This window comes from Ambystoma mexicanum, chromosome 8, assembly GCF_040938575.1.
Source record: "Ambystoma mexicanum isolate Mex_15411 chromosome 8, UKY_AmexF1_1, whole genome shotgun sequence".
NCBI lineage: Eukaryota > Metazoa > Chordata > Amphibia > Caudata > Ambystomatidae > Ambystoma > Ambystoma mexicanum.
The window spans coordinates 348,832,916-348,857,237 of record NC_090929.1 but is presented as its reverse complement, the minus strand read 5'-3'; the positions used below and the strand labels follow the sequence as shown (position 1 = coordinate 348,857,237).

The following is a 24,322-nucleotide window of genomic DNA, read 5'->3' as shown; positions in this document are numbered from 1 at the left end:
ATTTTCATCCACTATCTATGCTATGGTATGTTTAGCTTTCTCCTTGATTCCTATTGGGTCTCCTGTATCCACACTTGAGCACGTTTGTATTCCATGAGGATGCTACTCTGGATCCTCTGTCTATTCTGGATTATGCAAAACCTTTTAAACGATCCGTGTCTTGCATTTATAATTTGGCCATACCTTCCTCGTTGCTGCTATTGTTGATCATTGTCCTGCAGCTGTGCTAGAACATAAGAACCCGTGTCGTGGACTGAGAATGTTGACCTTGAAATGTAACTGATTTATCATTCTAATTAAAACAAGAATGATAAGGGGACTGAAAAGGAGTACCCATGCTTATTTTGTTCACTGTGAGGCAGCATATCAAGCTATGGGCTGTGACCGCGATGTGGGGGCGCACCCAGATATTCTGGATCACTTAATTCCTTTGGTTCGGTGGAGGGGGCCCCAAAGGTGTCTGTGCCCCAGGCCCCAAAAGTACTTAAGAGGGCCCTGTAGTACACCATCTGTTCCGCAGTCTCTCAGCATTAGAATAGTAGGGGAAAAGGGTGGAAGTGAAGTCACAAGGAGGGGCGCCTGACGTGTTGTCCAGCACGTAGAGGCGTCGGGTGGAGCCGATGTGGAGCTGCGCTGCGCCCCCTAGCGGCAGAAAAGTTTCAGAGAATAACTACACTGCCGATAAGAATATCAGAGAAGAGGATTCCACAGGAGGAACAGCCATCAGAAAGAACATTGCAGAGAAGTGATTTGTTCATCGGGCCCGGAGAACGCAGGAAGAAGGCCAAAATACAAGACGGCCAAAATACAGGTAAAAATCAGCGCATTTTAGAGTATACGGTACTATGAGGGGCATTAAGTGGTCAAATGCAAAAGTGTGCACAAGAATATTAAACCAAGCACATAGAAAAAGATCTGCTGCCACAAGCCCGTCTTGAACATATCCTACAAGTAACCACAAAATTATAAAAACAAAGTTATAGGGACACAGTGTATCCCTACCACAACTCACAGTAAGGTGACGAGTGCAGTGTAAAATAAAGAAAGGAATTTCACAATAAGATGGAAGCCTAGATCTGTGGAGCAAGCGCCAATTACAGCAAATGGAACCTACAACATGCGTATGTTGCCAATATAAAGTGACATTGATTTTGTGAGGAAAAAACAGAAGGGGATCGGCGTGGAGCAATTTCGATTCGGGAGCTGCAGATGAGGGACTCGCACCCTGGTTTACTTAGGGATGGCACACCGGGCCTAGCACGAACTCAAAAACAGCGGACAGCGATGCAGAAGGCTCTGTCCCACCCCCGATTTTGCAAGTAGTCGCCCTGAGGTGGACGGGGAAGCTTGAGCCCCTAGCGATGAGGCGGGAAGAAGGGACACTGCCCAAGATACCGCCGGAATGACAGAGCCCCCAAGGAGATCTGAAGGCCCCACCGTGTCCGGGCGTGGCCTCATACTGCAAATCCGGTGAGTGATACCTACACCACCCAAGACATTACCCAGAACAACATGGAGCCCCAAGGGAGATTTTTAGGCTTTGTGAGGCCTGGGTGTGGCTCTGCATCGCACAACGGGCAAGGGATCTCTTTTTGCACCCCAGCAGGGCCCACATGAAGCAGGCACTGCGGGAGTGGAGAGAGGTTTCTTAGGGATGCCTTGCCACGCACCAATTCTTGACAGTGTGGGGAGTTGTCCTAACCTCATACACATAATGAAGTGTATTACTTTTGTGTATTGTATATTTTTTATATATACACAAGGCATGTCAATAGCAAATGCTTGTAAGACATAATTGGAGTAGGAGGATTTTTCGGTTCCATGTGATAATATCGCCGCAGAAATATCGCCATACAAACATTTTGCCATATTTTTCCGCCGATATTACCCCATGGAACCTGCGGGGGACACCCCCGCAACCTCCCATCCATTTACCCCATAAATTATCCCCACCAAAAATATCGCCTATGGCCGTTCTCGATGACCATATGTACAGCGATATTTTTGGTGGCGATAATATTACCTGATACCGATTTTTCAGCTAGTTTGGTGCTCCTATAATTATGGTCCCAAATGAGCACCTTTTCTTTAATTTTTTTTACATTTTAGTGCAACTTTTTCTTCTACGCAAGGAACATAACCAATTTCGTCTACAAATGTTCGTATTTCCTAAACCCATGGTTTTAGTGCTAAGCAAGAAGATTCCAAATCAATCAGGCCTTGAAAGTATGAATAAACAGATTTGTCATTGAAACAATCTTCTAAAACTTTTAAATACAGTATACACGTAAAATATTTGTCTGCGTACCCAAGCTAATAATACCAAGCTTGTTGTAAATAGCCTCCACCGGGTCCGAAATCAATAGCCCTAGATCTCTCATCCACAATTTTCCTTCAAGTACTCTAAGCCATATTACCTCCTTAGAAGTAAATACCTCAAGACCATATAAAATGCTAGGAACTATGCACGTTTTATAAAGTAGCAGTAAACCTTCAATGGATTGGCCCAAACCCTTTTGAAAAAAAGCCTTAATGGCATCAAATCTTGCCTGGGCCTTATTTGTTATGGAATTTGAGAGTACCTCCTCTCCCGTTTTAATTGTGAGTGGTATACCCAAGTACGTATAGGTTACCACTTCTTCCAGGCAAACATTACTAAATGACCAATTATATCTTTGGATACTCTTCCTGTGGTTCTTAAAAATCATAACTTTAGTCTTATTTAAATAAATTAAAAGGCCACGGCAAGCAGCAAAATGGTCTAGAGCAGATAAACTAGCTGTAGCCCTATCGCAGTCTGATCTAAAATGGAAAAGTTGTCTGCATAAGACAACCAAGAAATACGGTGCGAGCCAACACTTGGCGGGTTATTACCACAGTTCACGAACACCTTTTGCAAATCTGAGATATGATTGTTAAACAATGTAGGAGCAAGAGAGCAGCCTTGTTTCAGACCATGATTGGTCCACATTTTTTCACTTAATGAATCTTCTTAGTTAATTCTAACTTGGGATCTAGTGTCGGTATATGGGGCTTTTATAAAATTAAGTATTTGCGCATGGAGCCCTTTTTTCTCAATTTTTTCCCAAAGCAATTTATGGTTGAAAGTATCGAAAGCTTTTGAGAAATCAATAAAGCATGCATACAAAGTTCTCAAGTTAGAAGTCTGAGTCTGTCTAATATAATATCCATGTCCAGAGTTTTCACTGAAGCCTTTCCTAAAATCTGATTGTTGGCAATTTTAAATATTTTCTTTAGATATCCAAACATTTATGAAGCCTAAGAGCAGTTGTGCAAAAATGTTGGAACTAGAGTCAATCATAGCTAATAGGCGATAATTTGATGCAAGATCACGTAGACCTTTTTTGTAGTTGGGTATTAATGTTGCATTTTTCCAGCTAGGTGGAATTTGGTTGGTAGCTACGATCTTGTGGAAGATGGTAAACCGAATTAGAGACCACATTTTGGGATTTTTTTAAAAGATAATTTTGGGCAAGCCATCAGGGCCAGGTGCCCTTGACAATTTTAGCCTAATAATTATGGATTCAAAATCATCTTCTGTGAAGGTAAAGTATCTCTTTTCTAACACATCCTCATAGTTAATATCAATAGCAGATGCATTCTCTTTAGAATACATTCCCAGGATTATTTGTAATGGGATTTCATTCATGGTTGGCCAGATTACAAGTAGATGTACCAGCATCTACGCATATCTTTGTCGCTCAAGGCGTTTTTCATAGTTTGCCACTGGACACAGGCAACCGATCCTTTATGTAATTTGGCCCAATTTTGAAATCACATTTTTATTCTTTTTATGTCTCTAACTTGTAATAGAGAGTGTGAATATTTTCTTTCTTTATGTTTGCATTTGTATTTATTTTGTTTATATAGCACTTTACACCAAAACACTAAACATTTTAACAACTTGATCCATATAACATTACAGTAGAAGCAAATTACAATTATGAATCAGTCCAACAAAACAGTAAGAAGAGCAATTAAACTGAAGGGAAGAGGGAGAGTAGTGCAGTAGGACTGAGAGGGAGGGGTGAGGAGAAGGAGGAGGGAAACGGAAGGGGAAAGGGTAAGAGTAGGGTGGTGGAGGAGGGGAGGGAGATGATCAAGGGGAAAAAGATAAAGGAAGGAAGGGGAGCAAGAAGGGGGAAGGGATTTCATGGTGGGGAATGGAGAAGGAGAGATTTAAGGGAAGTGCGGAATGAGGAGGAGGTAGGGATAGAGCGGATTGAGAGAGGTAAAGAGTTCCAGTGCAGGGGGCTAGGAGCTGGAAGGAGCGGAAACTGGATGGGGCACAAGGGGATGGTGTTACAGTGAGGAGGAAGTGGTCAGCAGAATGAAGGGAGCGGGAGGGAGTGTAGAAAGAGAGGAGGGAGGAGAGATAAGGGGGAGCAAGACCATGGAGAGATTTAAAGACTAAGCAGAGAAAATGAAAAAGTTGGGAGTGAAAGGGAAGCCAGCCAAGGGAGGAAAGTGAAGCAGAGATGGAGTCACGGGAGGTAAGGAGACAGAGGGTACAGACTGCAGAATGGTAGATAGATTTGAGGCAGGCGAGATGAGAAGTAGGTAGTACAAAGAGTAAAGAGGAGCAGTAGAAGAGGCGAGAGAAGATAAGGGAGGAGATTAAAAGTTTAGTAGCATGGAAAGTGAGAGAGGGTCGGACTTTGCGAATATTAAAGAGGTGGTAGCAACAGGCACGAGAGGTGAGAGAGATATGGTGGGGAAAAGAGAGAGAGCAGTCAAAGTGAATGCCTAGGTTGTGAGCGTGGGCAGATGTTTGTTTGATTGACATACGTAATTGCTTTTTCTTTTCAGAGATTATATAATCAAAATCGCTGTTATTTCCTTTAATCTTCAGAAAACATTTCTTTTGTGATTTCCCAAACTGCTCATAAAGAGAATGCATTACTTGGTAAAAATTCACAAAATTTAAGTCCATCCATTTATCATCACCTCCAAGAGATTTGCCTATTAGTTCATTAAAGCCTAGCACATTTCTTTCAGACCATTTTATTCTATTTCCTGCATTGTTGAATTCGTAATTTCCAGTAAGTTGATTAAAATCTTTTTTTACGTTTTATTCTCAGGGTAAATTCAACCACTACATAATCACTAAGATCGTTTAAAATTAGGCGGTAGTTTACCATTTCACAACCTTTTTCATTGGTGAAAACAAAGTCAATCTAGGACCTACTTGACCCATTTGACTAAGTACAAAATGGACTGTCTTTACTTACATCAATTAGCTGGATCAGCTGGGCCAGGCAGATAAATGTAGACAAGCTGTTGGTTCTAGTTTTGTCTCTGCGGCCTTAAAACCAATAGCTTGGATACCCTTGGCATTTATCCTAATGGGCCCTTCATACATTGTGCAGCCATCTATCTCAATGAAAAGCGGACGCTGATAATTTAAATCCCCTACTATGTAATATAGTGAACCCGGATGCTCGCTCAACCATTTCTCAACTAGTAACTCCACATGTGTGATAATCATTGCAGTTCTTACATTACCAGAAGGATTGTATATGTTAATAAATAGTATATTGTTATTCACATATTCCTTGAAGGGGAAATGAACCATGGTTGCCTGCACATTGTTGTCTTCTATATTAATACCAAATTCAGAAGCATTCAAATGTGTCCTAACACCAGTAATCAATCCACTGTACGGTCTTCCTTTCACTTTTCGTTGTGCTTATTTTTGCACAATGTAGAACCCATCTAAATAAAATGGTTTCATAAGCCAGGTTTCTTGAAGAAAAATATGAGAGTTCGCCAAATATAGTAGGCCTTCTGCATTAGAAACTAAAGACCTATAGTCTCCAGTACTCCACGATTTCATGTTCAGGTCTTTAATTTACTGTTGGTCACTTACTCAATGCTTTCTACTATCTTTTAAATCCATCGGCAGTTTGTCGCTCACCAAATATTGACATTGTTTTATGTTTGGTTTACTTTATAGACACACAATGGGAGTGTGCAGCATCCAGAGCAATCCACACAGGGAGAACATTCTGGCAACAGGAAGGTAAGATTTATGATTTCGGGGTGTCATCTGAGGAAGCTATTGGGCTACTTGTTTCATCTTTCCTACAGAATGGAAATCTGTAGGTGAGCAGAGCTTGCATTTATGACTTTTAAATTTGGCATCTAATTTCAAATATTGTGAGGAATCCGATGGAGTCATCACTGATTTCCCGGCAGTGACCTCCTCCCATGTGGCTAGGTGACGGCAGCCGCTACCTGATCCTGGGGGCAGCTATATGAGGGAGGATCACATGAGGGGAGACACCCTACGGGGAGATTTCATGGCTCCATCGGGTGAGACATGGTATCCCCCATTTTCTCTTGAAAATAACCCTGCCATATCTGACACCCTCATGGCTTGTTGTAATACGTCCAGTCCTTCTCCCATGAAGAATAGGGAAATTACCCTCTCCAATTCCACCTATCAATCATCCAGAACAAATTCACCATTTACGACTACTGGAAATGTTTATTCAGGTTTTCCAAATCAATTCTCAAAAAGTGAACTTCATCTCCCAGAATGACAAAAATACTGGGACAAAGAAGAGCCGAGCTGTACACAGTGAGAGAGGCCACAAACCCAGCAAGCACTCTAGTGGGTGCAAAGGGCAGAATCCCTGTGTGAATACAAGGAGCCCTGGCAGGGGAGTATACCAGTCAACAAACACTGTATGAAATAAAGAGGTCCTGAGGAGGAGCATCAGAACTAGAAAAGGAAATTATGTCAACCTGGAGAGGAGAAGTAAAACCCTGGCAGAAAAGAATACCGGGTGTTTTGTAAAATACAATTGCAAAATCAAGAAAGTTTTTACGTCAATTGTTGTGAGCCTAGAAAGGCACAAGGAACGGTTGTACGTGAAACTTCAGAGAATAAAGAGGAATCCAGGGGAAGGAAACCACCCTCTGGAACAAGGACCTCTATCCCTAAAGAACCTTTGTGTTGGAACCATTTACTCTTTTGTGAACACTTTTCTAAACCTCCCAATGTTAAAGACATTTCCTGTTTCACCTTAGAGTTTAGTTTTAGTGTTGGGGTCAGAATAGAACTTTGGACACAGGACAGTGTTGGTTTCTGACATCCTGACACAGACAGATCCATCGTTTTGGTTTGGGTAGGGACATTCCTTTTAGAGCAGGGTCAGAGAGGCCTTTTCCCAACCCTTTTATGTTCAATAAATGTCTTTAACCAAAACCATGGCTAACTTGTGTCCGAGTTTCATTCCTGACTCCTCACAATTGTCTCGGGAGGATAGCTCAGGGCCAACGCATTCGCCTTTGTAGCAAGATGATGCGGAGCAACACAGGTACAATCCCCGGGTCCATGCTTGGAAACCTCTGGGTATTAAGTGCATTATAAATAACCAATTAAATAAAAATAAATATCTTGCAAACTGTGACTTAACTACTGCCCAGGCCTGGCAGCTATCACAGGTTACTGCCAGGCCTCCTTAGTACTTCCCCTATTGGCTTAAGAAATGTTGGGGTCCTCTCTTCTAGCATATATTACTTCATCACTTGCTGTGGGTAATTCTTTCTGTAGTCCAAGTTATTTCTGTCACTTTCAATGATGGGTATTTCACCCCCAGTCCACGTTGACCGCAGAGGGGCCGCAAGTGTCCCCCTGACAGGGTCAAAAGTCATGTCACTTTCCCTTTAACATGAAGTATCTCTGCCCCCTTCATTCACAGGTATTTTGAGGGTGATATATTCCCCCTCAGTCATGGTCATCGTCCTAGGCCATCAACTTCTTCTCAGAGGGTTGGCCATCCCAACATCCGGATGTGCAGCAACACATCAAAGTTTCTCCACCTGCCAATAAAGGAATACTCTAAACTGTTAAGATAACTGGTGCCCACCTGGTTTATGCTTGTCTGCTCCTTCAGTGGACCTACTCCTCTCTGAAGACCGACCTGCTGGTGAAAAAGGTGCGTCTTTATTTTCAGGCGAAATGGTTGTTAGGTTCAGCTGTGCCTAATTGCCCTGTCCTTTGTATTTTTTGCAGGGAATACTCTGTGGATTCTCTCTGAGTAGGTTCGATGTTCTTTCCTATCATCCTTAGTGGGTATTGGGTAATGATGTCCCCATACATAATGTCACCGGGAAAAGCCATTGGCATCATTATATATGATGGCATTATGTATGGGGACAGGTTGCGGGGATGTCCCCTGCTCCCCGAGTAAAGAAATCCCCTGCATGTTCAATGTAATAATGTCTCCGCAAAAAACGGCGACTTTGTCAGGAGACATTTTTGTGGGGACATTATTACATGCAACCCCTTAGTGGTCAGGAGGCGTATTTCCTGGCGAGGCGTGGTCTTTAAAATGGCTAACCACCATTTTGGATTTATTCCATATGTTTCTTACCTAAATCCTACTGCTACTTGGCTGTCATTGTGTTCTCCATAGCCTGCTGCATAACACCTGCTCCCAGATTTGTTTTTATGCCGCAGGCTATCGGGGTCATAGTGAATGTGTGTGAAACCCCCTGCCTACCTGGGAGTCAGAAAAACTGTTTCTTCAGTGTAATGGCGAGGGGGAGAGTTTTTCCCCATTGCTTCCAATGGTGGTCTGGGAACCGGTAGACTAGCTCCTAATACAGGAGGGCGGTTGCATGTTTCCTATAGCTTTCACACTTCAATTTGGGCATTGGGCCTTTGGGCTTTCATATTCTGAACTCGGTCTGGGCTTTTCTGACGCAGCAAATCAGGTGGATCCCGCCGTCGTCCCCAAGGTGGTCAAGGAGGCAAGGCGGCCTCCAAGCAGGATTGAACCGACCGTCGGGTCGGGCCCCTGCCGAAGCACCCCGGTGGGAGGCCGGCTGGCGAAGTTCATCGGCGTGTGGGAGTCCATCTCCACCGACCGTTGGGTGCGGGACGCCCTGGCCCTGGGGCATGCCCTCGAGTTCCAGAAGAAGTGCCCCCGCTTTCCTCCCGTGGCCAGGAAGGAAAATCACATCCCTCAACTGCTGTTGGAAGTAAGGGCGATGCTCAGAAAAGGTGCCATTGAGCTCGTCCAAAAGAGGCTTCGGGGCTCCGGAGTTTACTCAAGGTACTTCCTCGTAAAGAAGAAGACAGGAGGATGGCGTCCCATCCTGGACCTGCAACGACTGAACAGGTACATCAAGGCACAGAAGTTCTGGATGGTCACCCTCCAGCACGTGCTGGGACAGCTGGAGGAGGGCGATTTCCTGTCGTCGTTGGACTTGGAGGATGCGTACTTTCACATCCCGATTCTAAAGAGACACCGAAAGTTCCTCAGGTTCGTGGTCCAAGGGCGGCACTACCAGTTCAAGGCCCTCCCGTTCGGATTAAAATCGGCGCCCAGGGTGTTCACCAAGTGCCTAGCACCAGTGGCGGCGCGGCTGCGCCTACAGGGGATCCACGTCTACCCCTACCTGGACGACTGGCTCATACGGGCAAGGACAAGGGAGCTCGCCGTAGAACATAATGCGAAGACCGTCCAGCTGCTCATGGACCTGGGATTCTCCATCAACTTTCCAAAATCCCACCTGGTCCCGTCGCAAGTCGCTGGGAGCGCAGCTCGACACAGTGGCGCGACTGGCCTCTCCGTCGGAGGAAAGGATCAGGACCATCCTGGGAAAGGTGCAACGTCTGCTGACCACGGACGTGGCCAGAGTGAGGTCTATCAAGTCCCTCCTCGGAATGATGTCCTCCTGCATTTATCTTGTGCGCCACTGCAGACTTCGGATGCGGCCCTTGCAAGAATTCCTCGACGTCCACTGCATCCAGTCAACGGGCAGCTTCGAGGACAGGATCCCGCTCGACGAAGCATTCCGTCAGGCGATACGATGGTGGGGTTCCCGCTCTCATCTGACGGCGGGAACAGGTTTCCTAGCCCCGGCCCACCAGGTGACGGTGACGACGGATGCCTCCCTGGAAGGTTGAGGAGCGCACACCGGGGATCTCCACGCGAGAGGCCTGTGGCTCCCGGAGGAGAAGACACTCCACATCAACATCTTGGAGCTCCGTGCAGTGTTCCGGGCCCTCAGGTCTTTCCTCCCGTCCCTCAAGGGCAAGGTGGTGAGGATCTTCACCGACAACACCACCACAATGTTTTACATTCGGAAGCAGGGTGGAACCAGATCCCCTGCCCTATCCAAGGAAGCCCAGGATCTGTGGCATTGGGCCGTCGCCCAAGGGATGTTTCTGGTACCCTTTCATCTGGCAGGGATAAAAAACACCATCGCCGACTCACGCAGCAGAGAGCTGCGCTCGTGCTACGAGAGGGAACTGCGCCAGGATCAAGTGGATCGACTCTTCCGACGATGGGGCGAAACCCAAATCGATCTCTTCGCGACGGCGGCGAACTCCAAGTGCCGGAGGTTCGCCAGCAGGTTTCCCCAGCCGAGGAGCATGGCCGATGCTTTCTCGTTCCCCTGGGACAGCCTATTCCTTTATGCGTTCCCGCCGTTGCCGTTGCTACTCCGGCTCGTCAACCAGCTCAAGAGGTCCCAGTTCAGGATGATTCTCGTCGCACCGGCGTGGCCGAGACAGATCTGGTTCCCGGACCTTCTGGACTTGTCAGCGTCCACACCAGTCAAGCTGCCGAACGACGCGGATCTTCTCTCCAGAGAAGGAGGCGCCATTCTTCATCACGAACCAGGGTCGCTGAACTTGCAGGCCTGGCTCCTGCAGCACTAGAGTTTGGAGGATACGACATCCCGGCCAACTGCAGAGAGGTTCTTGCAAAGGCCAGGGCATCCTCAACTCTCAAGTGCTACGGACATAAATGGAAGAGGTTCTCTGTCTGGTGCCGTGCACAGAAGTTAACCCTCTGCGGATTACGGCCCCTCAAGTATTGCCGTACCTACTGTCCTTGGCCAAGGCTGGCCTATCTCACGCTTCCATCAAGGTGCATCTGGCTGCCGTCTCACGTTACACCAGAACTACAGGACGGGCGTCCTTGTGGTCTCATCGGCTGGTGAAGGAATTTATGAAAGGACTGTTCCGATCGTTCCCGCCGGTGAATGCCCCTGCCCCAGCGTGGGAGCTCAATGTGGTGCTGACTAGGCTCATGGGGGCCCCATTCGAGCCTATGCATTCAGTGCCGTTGCAGTTTCTGTCGTGGAAGACATCACCTCTGCACGACGAGTGGGAGAGATCCAGGCCCTATCTTGCAAGCCTCCATACTTGACTTTTCACGACACGAGGGTGGTGCTGAGGACACACCCTTCCTTCATGCCCAAGGTGCCGTCGGACTTCCACCTCAACGAGCCCTTGGTGTTGCCAGTTTTCTTCCTGTCGCCTTCGTCGCCGGCTGAGAGGACTCTGCACTCACTAGATGTAGCTAGAGCGCTGAAGTTCTACGTGGACTGCACGAAGAGTTTTCGGAAGACATCACAGCTGTTTGTGAACTTTGGACCTGTGAATCAAGGGAAGGCTCTCTCGAAGACTTCCATTTCCAGATGGCTCTCCGGCTGCATCATGCACTGTCACCGGTTGGCAAACCGACAGTTGCCCGGCCGTCTGAGAGCCCATTCGACTAGGGCGATCGCTGCTACCACGGCGTTCCTGTCTGGTGTGCCCCTGCTCGACATCTGCAGGGCTGCTACGTGGAGGTCAACGCACACCTTCACAAGATTCTACTGCGTCGACCAGGATTCCAGGGAGGAGTCCAGAGTCGGCCAGGCAGTGCTGCGCAACCTGTTCGCCTAAGGTGAGCCTGGTGAGGAGGTAAGAGTTGCTTAATGTTGAGTTGTTGTATTGCTTGATATTGAGCCTTTTGCCACCTCCCGTGGTTGTGCATGTGTATACTGCTATGTATTCCTATATTCATGAGCATGTGAATCCATGCCAGACCCCATGCTAGAGAAGGAACAAGTTACTTACCTGTAACTGTTGTTCTTCATCATGGGTCTGGCATGGATTCACATGCGAACCCTCCTGCCTACCCCTCTGCGGCTCTTCACTTGGTCATACTGCCACTTTACGTGCTACCAAATCTGAGGATGGCTGCCAGGGGCGGGGCTTAGGGAGAGGGCAGTCATTGGCTGGGGGCAGTATGACCCAGAGACCAGTGATTGGTTACTACTAAGAAAGACAGATCAGAAACGAAACAGATACTGATTTTTTCTATACCGAGGATTCCCGGCCTGACGACGGGGAATATTCATGAGCATGTGAATCCATGCCAGACCCATGCTGGAGAACAACAGTTACAGGTAAGTAACTTGTTCCTTGGGTGACAGTCACCCTCCTTTTTAGATTCTATGACCTGCATTGATGTGGGCTGATATTGGGAATCCCTAGGTGGTTCTCTGGTGGATTGCAGGCTTGTTTGGGTTTGTCTCTTTCTTTACTCTTCCTGGTCTCTCCCAAACATCTCATTGAATCTGATATTTGGCGATAGTATGGAGAAGGGCCCACTAGGATTTTCCCATTCAGGGTTCATATTTGGACAACCCATATCCATTCCAGGATTGAATTCAGAAATAATAATATACTAGGGGAGTTGTAGTTTAGAACTCTTTCATTCTGCTTTACTGGTCTAGCAGACCGGCTAATGGTTGGGTTATTTATCAAGGGGGTTAGGGGAACTGTTAAATATGGGCCCTTTGTAGGGACAGGCTTCCAATGGAAAGAGCAATAAAATGTGCCCTATTGGTAGTCTTTCTGAACTAACAGGGTGTAGCGAGGGGTATTAAATAGGAAGGAAACCCTCTAGGGAATTTCCTTAGCCATGGCAGGTGGTGCAGACCATGTGACTTTGTTAAACATATAAACCTTGGATGTGAGCCTTAGCCAGGAGATCTGCATTTCCAATTGTTTCCGGGTGCCTAAATGTTTTCACTGACCTCAATTGTGCAGAAAGGTCTCCCTTAAACTGGTAGGAATTACATCTTTGAATCAAGAATATGTTTGCCACTTCTAAGTGCACAGTCTTATTCTTTCATGTTCTTAAACTGCCTCCATATTTTCCAGCTACGATGAACGTATTCTTCTTTGGGATACACGGAAGATGAAATGTCCGTTGGCCGATACCCATGTCCAGGGTGGAGTCTGGAGGCTGAAGTGGCACCCTACGCATTCTCATCTGCTTCTGGCAGCTTGCATGCATAATGGTTTCCATATCTTGGATTGCCAGCAAAGTATGGGTGAGTTCTGTGGGTGGGATGCATTATTTCTCTGTTCACTGTTGAGGCTTGTACACTTACTTGGCTCTGAAGGCCCATGCCATCCTTTTAATGTCCACGCCTTACGCAAGTTCCAACGATTCTACATGTTTTTTTCGAGGTCAACTCCTTGTTTGCATTGTTTTTGTTTTACTATCATTTTTGTTTAATGAAATCGGTGGTGGGGGGTTCCCCCAACACCTCCTCTAACCCACACCCCCTGCTCCCCAGATCCCACACACACAACCACTATAAATAAAACTAGATGAAATTGACAATGATGAAAACTGCACAAATAAAGTGCAAACGAGGAAAGTGACCTCGAAAGAAACAGGTATTACAGTTAAAACAATCCTTAGACCCATATTACTCTTTCACCCAATGGGCCCTTCCTCAAAACATCCTTTTGACCTGACGATCCCTTCTCTCTCAAGGCCCAAGCAATGTTTTCAATCTTAAGACACATATGATTCTTTTGCTATCAAAACACATTGGATTCCTTTGTTCCCTCTTACTGTAAGGACCCAAACAATCCTTCACTTTGAATGCTTAGGTGTTCTTTCATCCTCCACTCCTGAACAATCCTTTCACTTTGAATGCTTAGGCGTTCTTTCATCCTCCTCTTGAACAATCCTTTCACTTTGAAGGCTTAGGCATTCGTTCATCCCCCACTCCTGAACAATCCTTCACTTTGAATGCTTGGGCATTCTTTCATCCTCCACTCCTGAACAATCCTTTCACTCTGAATGCTTAGGCATTCTTTCATCCTCCACTCCTGAACAATCCTTTCACTCTGAATGCTTAGGCATTCTTTCATCCTCCACTCCTGAACAATCTTGTCACTCTGAATGCTTAGGCATTCTTTCATCCTCCACTCCGGAACAATCCTTCACTCTGAATGCTTAGGCATTCTTTCATACTCCACTCCTGAACAATCCGTTCACTCTGAATACTTAGGCATTCTTTCATCCTCCACTCCTGAACAATCCTTCACTCTAAATGCTTAGGCATTTTTTCATCCTCCACTCCACAACAATCCTTTCACTCTGAATGCTTAGGCATTCTTTCATCCTCCACTCCTGAACAATCCTTCACTTTGAATGCTTAGGCATTCTTTCATCCTCCACCCCTGAACCCTGAACAATCCTTTCACTCTGAATGCTTAGGTATTCTTTCATCCTCCACTCCTGAACAATCCTTTCACTCTGAATGCACAGGGTGCTCTTTTGAGCTCCAGATGTATATGATCTATTTTGCGTCATTTTATTCACTAGAAAGTGAAATGCATTCTTCACTGTTAAAGCCCACATGATCGATTCACCAAGAAATAAAGAATTAATTCCATTCTCTCAAAAGCAAGAAATGGTTATTGAGTACAGAAAAGTACTTAAGGCTTGAGCAATCCATTTGCTCTTAACCTCCAAGCAATATTTTGATTCCCCAGGCCCACAAGATACTAAAATGATTCACTTCCTGATCTAGATGTGGAATTCACAAGTGTGAACAAATTGGCCACAATGTTGAATGAGGGGCGGCCCCTTTGATGCAAGTTTCTGATGATAAACTCTTGGTGATAGTTCCCTTATGCTTTTCACCGCTGATCACAATTCTAGGTTTGACCTTAGTTTACCCATCTTGTTCCTGAATGGTTAATGTTTTTACATTTAGGTGGCATTTCAGGACAACATATACCTGCAGGTAGCTAGGAAGACTGTCCAGGCCACGGTCATTTGATACCCTTGACTATTCAACTCATTGGACATGTGAGGTCAGCAGGGGAAAAGCATAAAGGAACTATCCCAAAAGTTTAGAAACGTGCATCAAAGGGGATGCTGTTCATTCAATATCATTTTTGTTCACACTTGTGAATTCAGAAGAAAGTGACCTCCTTGCTCTTAAGAATGATATCTAGAGTTTCATCCTTCCCCACAGTCTGGGAGCGCGCCTGTCTTGTTCCCGAGAGGTTCATGTTTTTACATTTAGGGGCCATTTTAGGACAACACATACCTTGTGCAGGTACCTAGGAAGACTTCTACTAGACGACAATAAAAGATTGTCTGGTTAAAACATGTGTCATTTAAATACATAAAAACTGAACAATGCTAAAGAAATGGTATTGTGTTTTCCTGCAATCAATTAGTGAAACATTAGAACATGCCAATGTACAGGGGTGATTGATAAAACCTGTGACTCACAGGGTAAGGTTGAAACTGTATATTTTGCAAAATTGAAGTAATTGGGTTAACAAACTTTGGGATCTGGGGACTTATCTAAAATAGACACATTTCAAGGAGTATGCACCTTTTCTGTGTCAGGATGGATCGATGGCTGAAGCACGGCAAAAAGCCAGCGAAGGGCAACAAAGGAAAGGGGCGGGGATGTGCCTTTATAACGGGCGGGCTCCTTACTGCAGGAAGCATGCAGCCCCTGCAGAAGGACGCCTGCCTGAACGAGGAAGGATTTTGTTGTATCCAGAAGTACTGTCGGAAGTGAGATCAGACGGAGGTCCAAGGAGCCGTGGAGCAGCCGTTGCTGTGAAGAGCAAGCCAGCTGGGAGGGCGAGGACGAATCGGGACGCGGTCCAGCGGTGAGGACGCCGGTGCTGCCTGGTGAACCCAGTCGTGGCAGGAGAAGCGGCCACTAAGCAGAGGGGCAGCGCGGAACAGGAGCATCCGACGGAGGCAAGGACCAGTCCCAAGGCAGGTGCAACATGTGCAGGCGGTGTTGTCCGTGGCCAAGCACAACAGCTGTGAGAGGCGCCGGGGGACGTGAGCCGGAGCAGGAAGGAGAAGGAGAGCTACGCGGCGAAGCGGGATCCAGCGAAGAGAAGGCGCGCAGCTTTGGGTAATACAGCCACGGGGGAAAGGCGACGCGGTGCCTGCCGGAGCACAATAGCCAACTGGCCTAAAGGGAGGAAAGAGGTCCGGGCCGCCTGGGTGAAACATTGCGGGGGCACAGCACAATTGCGAATAGAAGGACAATGGGACAGGGGCTACGCCCACGCAGCTGCAATTTAAAGCAGCAACAGGGGAGATAAAAGGTCCGGGCCGCCCGGGTGAAACTTTTTGTGGACAAATAACTGTGTTTCTGAACCAAGGACAGCGGGACATCCCGCTCAGCTGTAAGTTTAAGCCAGCAAATCGTGCAAAGCTAGAGAAACAGCTGAGGCACATGGATTACATGGTTTAGGTCCCTCAGCAGCACAAGTGGCAGCCTTGTAAAGTGAAGAGGGAGTGCCAGAGAACTAACCTGAACAGCCCTACCTGGCAAACAAGGATCACAGAGACAGAGAGCAAGAACTGTCCGATCATAGGAACATGGATCTGGAGGCATTCATGGCAATGGCCAGGATGGCTGCTGCAAAACACAGGCCCAATTGGATGGAGGCAATGGTCCCAGAGCCGGGGGATGAACAGGCTGGGCCCAGCCAGAGGACTGATTCCCCTCTCATGTTCCCCAACAGCGACAGCGAAGAGGCCTTGAGAGAGTTGCAAGGACTGGAGGGCGAAGAGGATGGGGAGGACCAAGGAGAAGAAGAAGAGGAGCCAGCCACGAAAAGAAAGAGAACCATGACACAGAGGGCTAAAGCAAGAAAAGAACAAGCCAGAACCACCAAAAAGTCCAGAGCCACCGGGGCGAGGGGAAAAGGAAGGGCGCAGGAGGTTGAAGCCGTCCCAGCACATATACCTGCTGAGGCTCCAGGGAACTGTGGTTCACCCAGCGCTCCTGTGACCAGACCGGTGGTAGTGGCTGAGGAGGGTCCCACATCCTCGGAGGCAGTGAAAGGTATGGTCATGCAATGTATGAATGTATGCAAGCATGGGGCAATGGTCAATTATTGAGTGGTAATGTTAATGCTTTTAATCAAATTGCAAGTAATGCCGCAGTGGTACAACAGCATGGGGTGAATCTGGGGCCAGCGGGGCTTGGACCAAGGGGCTGTCAGGCAGTTACTTCACACAACCCAGTATTCCCAGGTGGGGTGGTCCAGTCGCATCAGGGGTATCACGCTACGGCCCTAACTAACCCAAGCGCCTTAAGGGGGGTTAATACATTGCCTCAAGAAGGGACAGCAATAGCCGGGGCACAGCAGGGTCCCGCTTGGTGGGGGCAAGGGTTGTCAGGCCCACAGTGAACACTATTGGTGGTGGGATTCAAGGGGCTCAGATTGCTGGGGGAGCCAATGACATACAAGGGGGAATGTGGGGCAATGTTACTCAATATGGGAGGCCAATGCCAGGCTTCTCTCCTGTCCGGGTGTCAGCGAGTTCCTTGGTGTGGCACATCCTGTGGGTTACCAAGGAGAAGTTGTGGAGAAAAGAATTTATTGAAATCTTAGACTTGGTAGGAATGGAACCCCTAGGGTAAGGTATAAAGGATTTGTCAGAGAAAGAGAAGGAAAAGAGGGAAAGGGAAAAACCCAAGGTGGAGCCAACCATCCACAACTGGCTGAAAGCATTCAAAATGTATATGTCTATTATGCTAGAGAAGTACCCACAGGATGCTTTATCAATGATTGCTTATGAACAGTATATACACACCCTGTACTTAAAACATGGGGGGGTAAGGCTGGTTACAGTATGACCTGGGCTTTCGTTTAAAAAAGCAATTTTGGACCTCCATATCCTGGGATGAGATGGACATTGGGGGGTTCAAAGATAAAATGGTGCCCGCAAGTGACGGAGGGGACAAGGCCCAAGGGGAGAAACCTCAAGTCTGGAGGGGCAGAGGGGGTTATTCTCAACGAGGTAGGGCGTCCTTTTGCAGGCACTCCTCCTGGAACAGCCGAGCCAGCTACCAGGGGGAGCAAGCAGAATGCTGGAGGTTTAATACTGAAGAGGGCTGCCCCTTTGGCAAAACATGTCGCTTCAGGCATGCGCGGGGCAAGGGTGCAGGGGACCATAGCTCCTCTGCCGGTAAAGGGAAGCGGAGGAGTACCCCCAAAGCAAAAGAGAAAGGAAAGAGGGAATGAGGGGAAAGCGCTCATGTTAAAGTGTACATACCCACGGGTGTCTCAGATTGTAATTAAAACTTGTTTACCTACACTGGTTAACCTACAAGCAATGATTCCCTTTTTAAATACATACCACAACAGTATGGAGGCGAAACTGCTGTGGGAAGGTTTCAGGTGGGGTTTCAAAATTCCATGCACAGAGGTTAAGAAGGATAGGGAGGCACTTAATTTATGATCGGCGCTGGGGATGCCAGCGGTGGTGGCGCTTAAAGTGAAAAATAAATCAAGCTGGGTAGAGTGGCTGGCCCGTTCGCTTTCCCACCAATGGAGAATTTTGTGGTGTTACCTTTAGGGTTGGTCCCTAAGAAGAAGGGACAATATCGCTTAATTCATCATCTCTCCTTTCCTGAAGGTGACTCAGTGAATGACGGCATAGCCGAAAAGTTATGTCGGGTGCATTATTCCTCTTTTGATGATGCAGTGGAAATGGTAAGGGCAGCCGGGAGGGGGCTCTGATGGGGAAAGCCGACATTGAGTCCTCATTCCGGTTACTGCCTATTCACTAAGACAGTCATCATTTGTTGGGGTTCAAGGTGCAAGACCAGTATTTCTATGATAAATGTTTTCCAATGGGTTGCACCATATCATGTGCCTATTTTGAGGCTTTTAGCACCTTTTTGGAGTTTGCAGTGAAACAAGAGGTTCAGGTGGGGGGAGTCTTGCATTACCTCAATGATTTTTTGTTCATCGGCAAAGAAGGGATTGGGGAGTGCAGGGCCCTCATGAGTACATTTCAGGAATTGATGAAGGGGATGGGGTCCCGCTAGATGAAGGTAAGACAGTGGGTCTGGTTACCTGCTTGACATTCCTAGGGATAGAAATTGACTCACTCAAGGGTGAATGCAGGCTCCCCCAGGACAAGGTGAGGAGATTGAAGGAGACTATCAAGGGTTTGAAGAGCAAGAGTAAGGCAACCCTGAAGGAGCTTCAGTCGCTGGCAGCTAATCTCAATTTCACGGGGAAAGTCATCCCGGTAGGCAAAGTGTTTGCAAGAAGTATCGAGCTCAAAACGGTGGGACTACAACATGCTGGTCAACATGTCAGGCTGGGATCTGAAGTGAGGGAGGATCTCGGGACGTGGGAAAAGTTTTTGGAGGATTTCAGTGGGGTACTGCTATGGAGGGAGGATTGGACCAGCAGCGACAGGCTTAGGCTATTTACGGATTCATCAGTTTCCCTGGGTTTTGGGGCAATCCTGGACAACAATTGGTGCAGTAAGGCTTGGCCCACGGAGTGGCATCAACAGGGGATCACGAGGGACATCACGTTGCTTGAGCTGTTCCCCATTGTGGTAGCCTTTAAAATGTGGGGTGAGCAGTTGAAGGACAAAAAGGTGTTGCTCTGGTCAGACAACCTGGCAGTGGTCCAGATCATAAATCAAGGGTCATCTAGCAATACAAGGGTTTTAAGACTGCTTAGAGAACTCAACAAGAGCATGCTTGCATTAAACATCGAGGTCAGAGCGCGACATATTCCTGGGGTCAAAAACATAGCCGCTGATTCTCTCTCTCGTTTACAGTGGGAAAGGTTCTGAGGGAATTGTCCAGGAGCAAGCGAGGTGATGACCCTATCCAAACTCAGTGGTGGGGCATGATTGGGGCGATCTGAGTTCTCTGATTCACACAGCGCTAGCACCAGGCACGGCAAGAAGATACAAAGCATGCTGGGAACGGTTCTTGGCCTTTCAAAAGGAGGTTTTGCTGGAGGGGCAGAGGGAGCTGCCAGTAAGGGCCTTTGTGGGCTGGTGCTGGCGGTCAGGGAAGGCCAGAGCGTGGATGGCTTATCACTTGGCGGCAATAGCCCGCTATTTTAAATTGGGGGGAGGGGGAGGTGACCCCACGAAAGAACATTACATCGTAATGGCCATGAAGGCTGGGCAAAGAAGGTGGTGAAGAAACCCGATGAAAGGCAGCCCATCGACATCGTAAAACTGCACAGCTTGGTCAAAAGCCTCGGGGAGGTCTTCCATGATGAGTATGAGAGGGTTTTATTCGAGGCAGCCTTCACTCTAGCTTTCTTTGGGGCTTTTAGGGTGAGCGAGCTGGTCCCAGAGTACAGGGCTGCCAAGGGAACGGGGTATCTACAGTTGGGTGATGTGCACATAACCAAGGGCCGGTTAAGCATGTTACTAAAGAGGTCTAAAACCGATCAGGAAGGGAAAGGGTGTACAGTGTCTCTCCGACCCATCACTGGGAGCATAGTGTGCCCAGTCAGGGCACTGATTGCCTTTCTCCAGCAGAGGCCTCTGACAAGGGGGGGGGAGGGGTGGCCTCTTCCCATTCAAAGAGAGAGCTCTGCATTGAGCCGCTTCCAGTTTAAAAGGGTCATGGACATGGCACTAGGAAAAATAGGGGAAACAGAGGGGGTGTTCGGGACCCATTCCTTTAGGATAGGGGCGGCCACGGCAGCCGTGGGCCTGGGGGCGGAGGACATCAAGCAAATCGGGAGATGGAGATCAGGGTCTTTTAAGAGATACGTCAGACCCAAGAAACTGTAGGGTTAACATGCTGCCTTCTGATCCCACTAGCGGCGGCTCGGAGGAGAAGACGTCCGTCTGGGTAATAGGACACTCATTTGTGTCAAGGGCGAGCTGGACGGCAGAGCAGGAAGAGTTGACTGCCGATGAATTCAGTATCTGGTGGCACAGGGTGCCGAGGATGAAATGGGCACAGTTGCAGGGGCAAGTGTGCAAATTGCTGGGTAAGCAGCAAAAACCAGACGTCTTGGTCATACATCTGGGGGGGTAATGACTTGACGAGCCTGGGGAGGGAGGCTTTGATGAGGGAGATGATGTTCTCATTACAGGAGCTGGTGGCACAATTGGTAGAGACGGAAATCATCTGGTCGGAAATAATCCCGAGACAGGAGTGGAGGGGTGCAGAGAGCCACTCAGCAGTGGAAAAATCTAGAAGAAAATTGAATTGTGCAATGCCAAAATTCTGCATGGTCAAAGGTTTCCCACAGATCAGGCACGGCCTAATTAACTTGTAATCCCCGGAATATTACGTGAAGGATGTCGTACATTTGTCGGCGATGGGGATGGATCTTTTATTGGAATATCTGCACTAAACTCCTGAAAATGTAACATAAGGAAGGGGGGTGCCACGGTGGACGGTAAACCACCCATGGCGTGGCGGTGTTTGGGCGACCAAGCAAAAGAGACAGACTCCGGATGAGCCAGGAGAAAGCCGAAAGTGTCTTTTCTCTTCTCAGACCATCGCCTCTCGGGAGCCTAAGCGGCAGGGGCGTCTGGTGGTAACAATAAGGGCTCGGCTTCCCCAAAAGAAACGGCGCTGTCCCCGCCCAGGAACACCTGCAAGGGCAGGCGAGGCTTAGGCGCAAAGGGTTGGGAGAGTTGGGCCTACAGTGCACTATTGGAAGGAAAGGGGGAAGCAGGTTGTTGGACACGGAGCAGTCACTGCATCTTCAGAGCTATTTCCACTAATGTGTGCAGTGTGGTTTTTTATGATGTTGTGGAAATAAATCTGCAGCCTTTCTATGCCAAAAAACAAAACAAGACTCATTCTGCACTTTACTGGGTGAACAAAGGAATGAGCGTGTACTGTATTATGGGTCGAAATGGACAGATGTACGGGTTATGCCAGTGACAACGGAAGGACAAAGGAAATGGAGGAGGTACCACGATAACCTGTGGGGGGTCCTCCTCCTCCCTCCCCCCTGGGTAAGGGGAAGGGGCCGGCCGAAGCGCGGCAAAATGCCAAAAAGCCCGAGAAGGGCAACAAAGGAAAGGGGCGGGGATGCCCCTTTATAACGGGCGGGCTCCTTACTGCAGGAAGCATCCAGCCCCTGCAGAAGGACGTCCGCCCGAACTACGAGGAAGGATTTCGTTTTATACAAACAGGGCAGAGCTTGGGCAAGCCTGGTCGTCGACATCGCAGGACGGCGAGGCAATGTGGCAGTGTTTGGGCGACCAAGCACAAGAGACAGACTCCGGATGAGCCAGGAGAAAGCTGGAAGGATCTTCGCTCTTCTCAGACCAGTGCCTCTTGGGAGCCTAAGCGGCAGGGGTGTCTGGTGGTAACAATAAGGGCTCAGCTTCCCCCAAAGAAATGGCGCTCTCCCCGCCCAGGAACACCTGCAAGGGCAGGCGAGGCTTAGCAGGGTTGGGAGAGTTGGGCCTACAGTGGACTTTTGGAAGGAAAGGGGGAAGCAGGTTGCTGGACACGGAGCAGTCGCCACATCTTCAGAGCTATTTCCACTAATGTGTGCAGTGTGGTTTTTTATGATGTTGTGGAAATAAATCTGCAGGCTTTTTATGTCAAAAAACAAAACAAGACTCATTCTGCACTTTACTGGGGGAGCAGAAGAATTAGCCTGTACAGTATTATGGGTCCAAATGGACAGATGCACAGGTTATGCTATTTGTCAAACACCCCAGGAGGTTAGACCCGGTACACTTTTTACTCTAACGTCCCATCCCCTTTCCACCATAATCTTGGGACATCCCACTGAATGGGGAATGGGACCAGAGTGTGATGCAAAGCAGCCGTCCGTTAGAACTTGCTCTGTGTTCCACGAACTTCCATCTGCCTGCGAGCCCTATTCACAAACCGTGGGGCACCTCCTCCACGCCCCCTCCCCCAACTGTCGTACTCTTTCTCCGTGTTGGATGAGATGGAGGCTGCAATTACAGCTGTGCTCTTTTTGCTCTAACTTTAATTTTTCAACCTACGTAGCACATACCCAACTGGTTCCGATGGTGTGCAGGGTGCCCACAGAGTTTCTCCTCCACATACCTGCACAGTTTTTGTTTAATTTGTTTGGGTAGGATTTACTCGTGGCATTCTTATGACACGTGTGCCTACCTCTCGTTTTGTGCACTCTCCAACAGACGCGATCGCTGGGAAGCAGTTTTTGGCAAACGGCTAGCAGAAGGGGACGCCAAAGTCATTGTGTCAAGAAAAAAGGTAAGCAAGCAGCTTTTTCTTAAGGGCCCCACACATGGGGGAGGGAGGGGTATGGGACCTTCCCTAAAGCAACAGGGGTCAAGGAGACCCTTTCCCATGTGCACTAGCAGGGCAGAGTAGGCACAGCCCTGAAAATAACTACTGTGCATCATGTCCCGGTTTGCCCAAAGGCCTCCAGTTCTGGAGTGGGGAAACCCCTAGCAGCACAAGAGAGCCAGCTTGATACGATCCCCTAGCAGCACAAGAGAGCCAGCTTGATACAATAAGTTATGTGTAAAGCGCCTGTAAACAAGTGTTTCTAGGCGCTTCACCATAAACCAGCAGCGAGTGGCACAGACACGGGAGGGAGGGCACTCCTTTAAGAGCAGGGCATACTGGGGGATCCCACCCCTGCGCAGAAGCGGGGGACAGAGATCCTACCCAACCATCTCAGCACAGTGGATACCGTGTGTGCTCAGAGAAGCATAGGCACTGTGGGGTCACAACACTTGGGAGACCACGCATCATCAGTGCCATGGGTGCAAACCAATCCAGAGAGCCTCGGCATAAGCAGCAGAAGAGGTTAACAAACACGCACTCCGTCCACACACAAAACAAGACAATGAGAACATTGTGACCATGCAAAAGGATATTACATACTCTTTGGTTTGCCAGCTCCAACTAACAGCAAACCATGAACCAGGCAGGCCAGCACAGTCTTTAGAGACATGGCTTCACGTGAGGGTGACTCCAGACTCACAGAGAGACATGGATGGCCAAACAGACCCCGTCCCCAAATCCCAAGGAACTGGTCAGCACATTGGCTTCCCAGGGACATGCGTATGAGCCCAGAGGACTATCGACAACACCAGCCCGGGATCAGTACCACAGACCACTATTTTGGCTGACTGCACATGCACACCCGCACAGGCACTTCCACACCATCCCTAATGTTCCACCGGGGCAGGACAAAGGAACCCTTCCGGATTATGGGGATGAATCACTGATGAATCGCTTCAAGCTATTTCTAACGGGACTGGATATGAGAGACTTTATTCAGAGACCTCATTTCGGAAATTATGCCAACTCCAGCAACCATTTCCCAATTGACACCCAGACTAACAGAGGCTCCAGCCTCTGTTTCGCCAGCCATCACAGTCCACTCAAGGGTTAAGATGGCACAGGCGAGTGAGGCACCTTCGCATGATCAAGACACGGATGAGGAGGC

General features: G+C 48.0%; 1 protein-coding gene across 1 annotated transcript in view; it reads left to right on the top strand.

Moving 5' to 3' along the window:
* Window positions 1–24,322, top strand: part of DPH7 (diphthamide biosynthesis 7) — a 486,602-nt gene that overhangs the window by 400,119 nt on the left and 62,161 nt on the right. The window contains exons 8-9 of the mRNA XM_069609800.1: window positions 5,978–6,043; window positions 12,983–13,155. Coding sequence (XP_069465901.1) covers window positions 5,978–6,043; window positions 12,983–13,155 — 239 coding nt within the window. The remainder of the gene's footprint in view (window positions 1–5,977; window positions 6,044–12,982; window positions 13,156–24,322) is intronic.